Here is a 10798-nt window from a genome sequence, read left to right as displayed (position 1 = left end):
GCGGATAAGAGGGTTTAAATACGGTGCAAACCCTTGAAATTTAGGGTTTCATCAGACAGTGGGGACTCGCTGAGTCCAGAATATGGACTCGCCGAGTCGCCAACTTATGCTTGTTCCGGATCCTGTCTCTACTCGGCGAGTCGGACCTACAACTCGCCGAGTCCAAGGCTAAAAATGAAAAACACTAAGATAAATTTTACGTACCAAGAACCAGGTGCTACAGTATGTTTTGGTGTTGTTTGCAGAGCTTGAAACTCAACCCAAATGGGAGGTTTGTTGTAGTGTGTGGTGTTGGTGAATACATCATATATGCATCTTTGGCATGGAGAAACATATCCTTTGGGTCTGCATTGGAGATTGTTTACAACATAGTTTTCAAAACATGTTCTATATTAGAGTTTCCCAAAATCATAAGTTCAAAACATGAGGATGTGTATGGTCACGACTTCGCCTTCCCACGATCCTCTGAAATACCTTAAACATAACCCAAAACTATAAGTCAACATTTAGTGAGTTCCCCCAAAGAACCAACACAACATAAAATCATAATAACAAAAGCAAACAACATGCATATACATATAGTCATAGAAATCTAACAAACCACTAAACATAACATCATCCTTTATACCAGGATACATATCTAATAGATCACTACAGCATACAATCATGCGATAAACCAGGATAACAATCCAAAGGGGCCGACATTGGTGTCTTCCACCCGAGAGTACAGTGAGAAAAAAATCACCTCGCAAACTGAACAGAACTGATGAGGTCCGACTCCGAATCTCAGCTCTTTAATCGATACTTATTTCCATCAAGTGACCAATTCCATCAAAATCCCAAAATACCCTTAAGGTCAAACTTGGTCAATGTCAACTGGTCAAATCTATTAAGTAAACTCAACCGAGTCAACTTAATAAGGCTGACCCAATGCGAGTACGCGGGGTGTACTCCTTAGGTACGCATGGCATACACGAAGACTCGATGTTGACCACCCATCGGGGTGGTTGATTGGGTACACAGAGCGTATATTGCAGCCTCCAAACTCAATTAAGTGCTTAACGGCTTAAGCACTTAAGTCCATATTTTAGATCTAAAGTCTAAATACACTCTAGAGTCATAAAGTTTCCAACTTTATGACTTGAAAAGTCCAAAAAGTGCTTAAGACAAGGTCTTAATCCATTAAGACCTTCTACAATGCATGAAGCAAATCTAACAAATAGGACCTCACTTATATTGTGTAGGACCCCTTCTAGGGTCTGAAAGGACAACCCCAATCGACAAGAATAAACCATGTGCAAGATAAGACTTTTGGGACCAAAAAGTAACATAAAAACACCAAAAATGAGATCTAGCAAACAAGTCATCAAGGTATGAAGTTTATACCTTCTAATGATGAAGAAGGATGCAAAACTCCAAGATCCAAGCTTGCTTCAAGCTTTCAAGTTTCACCACCACCTTCCTATTCCTTTGGAACTGATGTGTGTTTAAATGCACTGGTTTTATTCCTACTTTTAAATTATAAATTTAGCACACAAAGGCAGTGAACCTGTCTTTTAGTGGTATAGTTAGATAAGTAGGGTGTCGAACTCAAGGAACGGAAATTAAACTAATAACTAATTTTAACTAAACAAGTAATAAAAGTAAGGGTTTTTCTCTAGTTTTACAAGACTAGAAACTTCATCACACCACCTAACAAGTGATTAATTAAGCAACTAAAAAAAAGTAAAAATTCACCAAATTTGATAGAAAGTTTCTGTTTAGGTCCAACCAATTCACTCCTATGGTTATTTGTATAATAAAATGGTAAATTAATTGTTATTGGTTACCAACTATAGTGGTTAGATTCATGTTCACTATTACTAACCCTTAGAAAATTAATCAATTCAAGCAGTGGCCAATTGTTTAAACTAATTAACTTCCTAGTTCATTTATTTGGATTAAATAAGATTTGTAATTGGTTAATCAAGTTGGTGATTTAATTAACCTCTTGTTTGTTGGTTTCTCAAACAAGCTCACACATTAATTTACCCATTCTCTAATTAATCCTAGTTTCATATTCACTAATCCTAGACATATGATGACGTGTTCACATAAACATATGAGGTTAACAACTAAGAGATGTTCATGCAGCTTAATTGTCTTCCAATTAACAGAAAATAGTTATGGTTAATGCATAAGGTTCTTTAACAAACTTAATTTAATAAAATCACCAATAAACAAACAATAAAAGTAATAATCAAACCATAGGAGTAACTTGGTTTTTCCTAAACAGAAACAACACGAATTTAGCTCATGATTACAGTGGAAACAAGCTCAAAAACGAATTTAACTAAGCTAGTCATGATTAAATCCTAAGATTAAGTGGAAAATATAACCTAATTCGCCTTGAGTCTTTAAAAGATCAAAGATTAGGGTTCCTCAGGTCTCCAAAGGGTTCTTCAATCGCAGGTGTATCTCCCAAAAAGCCAGAAAATTTGCCAATTCGGAATAAGGTTCAATATTTATACTTATCACAAAACAGGGTCAACTTGGCGAGTAGGTCCCCAACTCGCCGAGTAGATGTGGAAAATACGTGTTTATCAAGGACTCTTGACTTTTCTTCGGGAACATTCTAAGGAACTCGCCGAGTAGCTCTGTGGACTCGCCGAGTAGCTCCAGATATCTTCTTTTTCTTCATTCTTTGGTTTCTAATTGCTTCTCCTTATTCCTTTTTGCTTCCAAGCATGTCTTCTGGACTGAAAACACAATTTAGACATTATTAAGTACCTTTTGTCCATATTATGCACATAATTAGCTAAAAATGAATAAAAATCTATACTAAACATATGGCTAACTATGCACATATCAGGAACACACAAAACTCAGATTAAACCTTCCAAGAGCTCAATTGAGGCTAGTGTTTTCAAGGGAACACGAATATGCTGATGGAGGCTAGAAATGAGAAGAGAAATGAGGCTTAATGTTACTTAAATATCACCTAAACCCTAAAAATGAGGGTTTCCTTCTTTAGCTAGTACGCCCTGGCATACACACATGTACACATGGTGTACTTCTCCTGCCAAATTTATGAAAATGCCACTAGGGCTTCAAGGTATTTTCTCTTGGGACTTAGGGACCAAAATTTCATAAAATAAAATTATAGGGATGAATTTAGAAGTACCTTAATATCAGGATGTTACACGATCATCCCGAGCTCTTACCATTCGATCCAGAAGTACCTGAAAACCGTAAAAACGAAGCTTAGTGAGCTCCCCAAAATACCTCATACCATACATACCAAACACACAATGGGCCATACCCCACAACCATAGGGCCCCGCCCGAGATCGAGCCATTCTCAGAACAGATATGTCAACAATATGAGATGGGCCCCACCTTATCACATTCATCAGGCCCTGCTTAGCATCGGGCCATGCCCAACATTCATACAGACACATAAAAACACATGAAAGAATCACTAAGATAAATAGCATACAATACACTCATCAGGCCCCGCCTGGCATCAGACCCTGCACAGTATACATATCACATAACATATATGCAAGAGTCACACAAAAAACTAGCATCCTAATCATAATAAACCATGGGCCGACATCGGTGCCTTCGACCCGCCAAGCACAGTGAGGAAACTCACCTTAAGCTGCTGAATATCTCAGATAAAAGCTCGGACGGTTGATCCATAAAATCCATGTGCTAACAAATCAAATACACCCAATGAATAAGTTGGGGGCATAAACACCAACTATGAATCTCATTCAATCGTCCAACTTCCAGGGTAAAAGACCATTTTACCCTTTCTTTATTTGGCTAAATAACCAAAGTCCAACCCAAAAGCTTCAAAAGCCCAATATAGCTTAAAATCCTAAATGGCACCCAAAGCCCATTATGAGCCTAATCCAAGAAGGCCCAATGTCAAACAATAGCCCAAATTCCAGAAATGACCTAATGCCATAGAAGTTAAAGGTCCAAGCCCAATCATTACAAAACCCAAATAATCCAAACCCACCCTTCATCAGCCCATTGGTTAGTGTATGTTCGGCGTACTTGGCTCCTACACCCTATGTACGCGACTGATTTGGAAACAGGGCTCGCACCCAGTACGCCATGCTTAGTCAGGATTACGCCTAGAGTACTGTCCTGAATCCTAGTCCTTGCCCAAAAGTCTTAACCATTTAAGAACTAAACATCCAATCCTCAAGTCAACATTATATTAAGGCCTTAACTTATAAAGTCGAAGACCTTAAGCCTTTACATGGCTAAAAACACCCTCAAGTCCAAATCTAGCATCTTAACTCCATTGAGAAGAACATTAACCTTGCATGGTTGAGCAAAACCCCTCAACCTATCATTTTTATGAACAAAGGCCCTCAGAAAAGCCTAGATCTATCACCCTAAGCTGCCGGAGTAGCCCATACTCCCAAGCATGGCTTAAAGGACCCAAAAATGCATAAATATAGCCCATAACTAGATCTATCATAAGGAACCATTAAGTTAGGAGCTTTATATCTCTAACTTGCAAAGTTGATGAAGATCTTGGATCTTCAAGCTCCAAGTCCATCAAATCTACGCCACCAAGCTTCACTTCCTTCAAAGGACCTAAAAACCATTACAAAATTACACAATGGCTCACAAACACTCAAATGAGGCTAAGGTTTTATTCTTAGGGTTTGGAGAAGTGGAGGCTGACCATAAGATGCTCCCAAGGCAACATCAGTTGATTAAAGTTGACACAAACCCTAAAAATTAGGGCTTTCCCTTGCTTAGCGTACGCTTAGCATACTCCACGCACTCCCAACGTACGTGGGTGCCTCCGCATCCAACCCTCGAGACAATACGCCCAACGTACTAGGCTAGGGAGCAAAATGAAAGGAATTTAAAAATTAGGGGTTAAAGGGAACATACCTAAAAATCGAAAAGGTTACAATTGTGCAAAGCTCTAATGCAAGAAGAACAAAGAGAGCTATATTTAACTTGTAGTCTCCGCCACCCTTTAGCAAGAAGCGCAATATTCATCATTCTAAGACAACCAATCCCAAAACCACCTAAAATTTTCGGTTTAATCACTATCTCCCAAGCTACCCAATGAATCTTCCAACCATTATCAACACCACCCGAAAGAAGCTTCCTTTTAATACCTTCCAAAATGCAAATGACTTTTTAGGAGCCTTGAAGAGAGCACAATAGAAAAGAGATAAACTCCCCAAAACGGATTTTACAAACATAAGACTCTCTCCAAACGGAAGATGTTTAGCCTTCCACAAAGACAACATAGTGTTAAATTTCTCAATAATCGGGTTTCAATTCTTTGCTAACTTCACGTTAGCCCCAATAAGAAGGCCAAGATATTTAAAGTAGGAAGCGAGCTCACAATGCAAAATGCTAGGAAGCTGAGAATCAATGTTATCAACCCCAATGCCAAACACTTTTTTTTTTATTAAGATTTACTTTAAGACCGGATGCAAGATTGAAGCATCTAAGTATTCTATTCAATAAAATTAATCTCGGACCACTCTCCCACAAACATAACATCATCCGCATACATAAGATGTGACAAATAGGACCATTATTAGGTAATGAAAAGCCATAAAAATATGACAATCACATGTTTCCTTTAAAGAGACACTAAGGCCTCCATGACAATGATAAAAACAAAAAGAGAGAGACTGTGACATTGACTAACATCCTTTTTGATCTCAAATTCCTTTGTTGGCGAGCTACTCACCAAAATAAAAGCTTTCCCGAAAGATAAACATCCCCTAACCCAATTCCTCCATTTACTTCCAAAATTTATTTGCTCTAAAATAAAATCCAAGTAACTGTAATTTAGAGGATTAAAAGCTTTATCAAAATTACTTTAAATTAAAATTAAAGATAACAATTTCCTTCTTTTTCTTTTTAACCGAAGAATATAGTTCATTTATAACAAGAGGCAAATCAAGAATACTAATGCCCACTTCTCATAGACAAAACAAAGTTTGGTTTCTCATACACAAAATAAAGTTTGGTGACGAAAATGGGACAATGACCATAGTTCATTGAAGTTGTTCAAAACTTCCCCATAAATAAATTAGTATAAAAAGAATTCATCATATATATCACAATAGACAAAACAATATTTAAATATAAATGAAATTTTAGAAATTATTTAATTTCTATTATAAAATCTATTTTATTTTTCAAAAAACAATCAAGCGTGTAATTATTCTCCATACTTCTCTTTAATATAGTTTAATCTTTTTTCCTTTTTCATTCATTCATTTTATTATTAAAAGAATCGAAATATTCTTCTAGTTAACGAATTTCACAAACATAAATTTTGACTTTATATCTTATCTTCCCATGTAAATTCATGATGTTTCCACCAACAATCCAATACAAAAAACTCACCAAAAATCATTACATGAACATCTACCTTCCCTAAAATGATGAAACCTCATACGATCTCTTATAACAACCTCTCTATCATAAACCCCCGAAAACACCTTCGCAAAATTATGACAATCAACACAAATCCTCAAATCCTTCGCCACTCTCAATTTCGTTCTAGGTGGAGTCACCAAAACCCCAAAAGCCATAGCCAATTTTTCACTATGGTACCTTCCTTTTCCACCTATTTCCTCAACATACCCCCCAATTTTCAATTGCTTCTCAATCTCATCCAACTTCTCATAAACTTCACTAATCCTCAAATGCAAAGTATCATCAACTCTAAACTCATGTATTTCCCCTTTAATTTCAATTGTACTAGCACTAGGAGTTGTTTGAATCCCTTTTTCTTTCATTAATTTCCTTATTTCCATCACTTTCTCAAAATTCCCAATTGAATGGTAAATATTCAAAAGTAGAATATAATCACCCGCTTCTTGACCCTTGAGTTCAATCAAATGGTTAATCACACGTTCTCCAAGGTCAAAATGGGAATGTAATTTACAAGATCCAAGTAAAGTCCTCCATATTGTAGCATCGGGTGTACAATTCATTGAAATGATGAGATTATATGCATCTTCAAGTAATCCAACACGACCCATGAGATCAACTATACACCCGTAATGATGAATATTAGGTATTACATTAAATTGTTTTTCCATTTGATCAAAAATGAATCTTGCTTCATTAATTAGCCCTGAATGACTACAACCAGAAAGTAAAGCAGTGAATGTTTGTTCATCTGGTGGAATACCTGTTTTCACCATTTCTTTAAAAACATTGATTGCTTCTTGTCCATAACCACTACTTGCAAAACCAGAGATCATTGAAGTCCAAGAAACCACATCTTTATTTGGGATATCTTTGAATACTTCATATGCTTTTTTCAAGTCACCACATTTGGAATACATTGATACAAGAGAATTACAAAGATTAAGAGATTGATTGTAGCCATGGTGTTTGATATATTCATGGACTCGTTCACCGAATTCAAGCATACATAGGTTTGAGCAAGCTTGAAGTGTTAGCAAACAGGTGACGTCATCTGGTTTGCACTTGTGTTCTTGGCTTTGCATTGTGTCAAACAGGTGTAATGCATCACGGGTCCTGTTGTTACGGGTATAACATGAAATCAATACGTTCCATGCGATTGTATCTCGTTGAGGCATTTCATCGAACACCTTGCGTGCGTTGTTGGAGTTGCCAGTACTTGAATAGAAGTCTATCAATGTAGTGAGCAGAAGGGTATCGGAATGATGCCCATCTCTGAAAATCCTAGCGTGAATCTGCAACCCTCTGAATAAAGACGAACTTCGTATACAAGACTTGGTAACGAAGGAAGAAGATTGAGGATTGGGACGTATATCTTGCCGGATCATATCACGGTAGACATAAAACCCTCTCTCCGGATGAATGCTCATTGAATAAGCTCTGATCATGGTGTTATAGTGTATGACATTTGGATTTAGAATCTGAGAGAATATTTGGAGGGAATAGTTTAAATTTTGATTAGGAGGCAGGGATATACGGTTTAGAAAAGGGACAGAAAAGGTGGATTCTTGAAGGAGCGATGTGCGAAGGAGGTACGCATGGATTTGAAGCAATTGGGTTCTTTGGGTCGTAGATTTGATGACTGAAATCAATGGTTCCAGGTGGGTTTGGTTTGATTGTGAGGCGAAACGAGAAAGTGAGGGAGAATGTGAAGAAATTGGCTTCATATTTTGAGGGTGCGTAATCCAATTCGATGGCGAAGTTGGTGTAATATTGTTGGCAAATAAACAATTAGGCATAGGATGTCAACGGAGGCGAACTGAACCGAGATTGCATACTCTGTCCCCAAAATTTTTCCGTTCCCCCACTTCCGTCTCTGTCCCTGCCTTCGAAATCTTCATTCTTTCCACCCCTGCCCCCGCCCCCAAATTCCCCTTCTGACCCCGGCCCCACCCCCGTTTCCCTGCTCCCGATTGATTTTGGGCTATCTTATTTGAGCTAAAAGAAATTCTTGTTTGGGCTAAAAGAATAATTTTACATGTTACAAACAACTTAAAAGCATTTTTTATTGAATTTTTGTATGTAAAAATCATTTTATTGTTTATTATATTTATATAATTAATATATGTCAATTTATATTAAGAGTAAATTACACGAATGATCCCTATGGTTTGGGGTAATTTGTGCATTTGGTCCCTAACTTATGTTTTTAACTTGGAAAGTCCCTACTGTTTGTTTTTGTTATGCATTGGTGCCTACAATTTTTTTTGTTACGCGCTTGGTCTCAGTCTTACCTAAAAAGACGATTATGTATATAGGGAAAAATTGCGGGGTAGGTAAGGTAAGGTGATAGAGGTGGGGTTGATGGTGTGTTTCTTTAAATAAATTAAAAAAATCAAGGGTAAAATAGTCTTTTTAGGTAAGACAGGGACCAAGCGCGTAACAAAAACAAACAGTAGGGAACTTCCGAGTTAAAAAAATAAGTTAGGGACCAAACGCGCAAATTACCCTAAACCATAAGGACCATTCATGTAATTTACTCTTTATATAATTTATAAACGGGCCCCCCACGGAGGTTTCGGGACGGGACTACCAACCCCGCCCCCGCTCCCAAAATAAAATTGAGGGTTAACTTTGCCCCCGCCCCCGTTTTTTTCAACAAATGCTCCCATACGGGACGGGGCCCCACGGGATCGGGGTCCCACGGGACTTTTTGACATCATGAATTAGGCGCAATCATCGGTCTTTATATAAATCTTAATAAAGTCTCTTTATTTTTTGAAGAAATGTTTCAATTATTTTATATTTTGTTAAAATTTACAAAACAATTTTATTTTTTTTAATATAAAACGACAGATTATCATATAAAATTAGATAATCGGGACTTTTATGTTTAAAAAAATAAATATTTGGATTAAACCGCAAACTCATCCAACATATTGAGACTTTATCGAATATTTCTCTTATAAAATTGAGTAATCTAATAATTCAGTAATTTATTTTTTAAGAAATAATCATTTTGAAAAATGTTCATCTTGTTCAGAATGGATTTTTCGGAGTGAGGTTCTACCTGACCTGTTCATGTTTGGGAATGATGACACTAGATAACCTATTCTAGAATACATAGCGGATTTCATCACATTTCAGACTCTGGAGAGAAGAAATGACATCTGCATTGCAACTAGGGCCAGCCTAATGCAGGTTCAACAAGTGCCCCAGGACAACCCAAAAAATCATAGGGCCCAAAAATTATTTAGTATTTCTAGTGGACTAGGTTCATTTAATGGCGCAAAAAAATTAAGATATGTTTTTATTAATCTTTCAACGGATGCCAGCAAGAAAGGTGGGAGCGGGAATGAATTTTCGCGAAACAAAAAGACTCTTTGGTTTCTTTTTCACTGATAACGCTGGCATGGGTAATAGGAAACATAATTTCAGGAGGAACGGTAATATCTATTTAGCCGATTCTATTCCAATATTAAAGACACAGTCAACGATTTCAGTTCTTAATTTTGTTTCTTCTTCTTCTTCACTGATAATAGTCAACGATATCACTCAGTTCTTACTTCTATTTCTTATAATCTTCTTCTTCTTCACTGATAACAGTCTTCTTTTTCTTTCTTCTCAAAACTATGAAGCTTACCAAATACCAACAGTTTCATTTCTTACAAATCTGAATTAAAAAATTAGAACCATCAACCTTTAAATTTTGAATTCAGAATCATCACATTTCAAAATCAGAAGCTTTAAAATCTTACCTACGTGAGACTTGAGGTTTCGAAATCAAAGGTTACTTTAAACTTTAGTTTTGTTTTTCATGGTTTGTTATTTCTAATTGAATAATTTCTAATCAAATTTTCTTTTTCTGATCAAATTTCAAAATTCAAAACCATCAGATTTCAGTTTTCGTAAATAAGAAGGAACAAGGAACAAGGAACAAGGAACAAGGAATTGAGGTAAATTATGATTTTTTCTACTTTTTCGTTTCTAAAAAGTCATAAATTCTAACTTTTCATTTCTAATAACTTTTGATTTGTAAGAACTAAGAACTAAAATTTGATCTCAGATTGTTGGTTTTATGATTTTTTTGGAGCATAACATTGTTTTTCTGAGACTTCGAACCGATTCTCATCCCTGATTCCTGAGTTTCAACCAATAGTTGTCAAATGTCCTAATTCCATGCCTCTTCCACCTCTAATACCCCTAGACCTAAATGAAACCTCAGGATTTTCCCTTTGCATTCCAAACACTGTAGTTCAAATTTCAAACCACAATCCTCCTAACAATTGTGTTGTTGAGGAAATTATTCTGGAGAAAAGTGGACCTAACTCGGATAAATCAGATTTTGTCTGGGCATCTTTTGATAGTGACATTGAAGA

At 36.5% G+C, this 10798-nt stretch overlaps 1 protein-coding gene across 1 annotated transcript; it reads right to left on the bottom strand.

The window, feature by feature from the left end:
• Positions 1–6311: 6311 nt before the first annotated feature.
• On the bottom strand, positions 6312–8234 carry LOC111877765 (pentatricopeptide repeat-containing protein At3g47530). The gene has a single exon (XM_023874275.2). It carries the CDS (start codon positions 8216–8218, stop codon positions 6386–6388), a length of 1833 nt encoding a protein of 610 aa, XP_023730043.1. The 5' UTR covers positions 8219–8234; the 3' UTR covers positions 6312–6385.
• Positions 8235–10798: the final 2564 nt, after the last annotated feature.

The sequence above is a fragment of the Lactuca sativa genome, chromosome 4, assembly GCF_002870075.4.
Source record: "Lactuca sativa cultivar Salinas chromosome 4, Lsat_Salinas_v11, whole genome shotgun sequence".
In the NCBI taxonomy this organism is placed as follows: Eukaryota; Viridiplantae; Streptophyta; class Magnoliopsida; order Asterales; family Asteraceae; genus Lactuca; species Lactuca sativa.
This window is presented reverse-complemented; position numbering and strand designations above follow the sequence as displayed.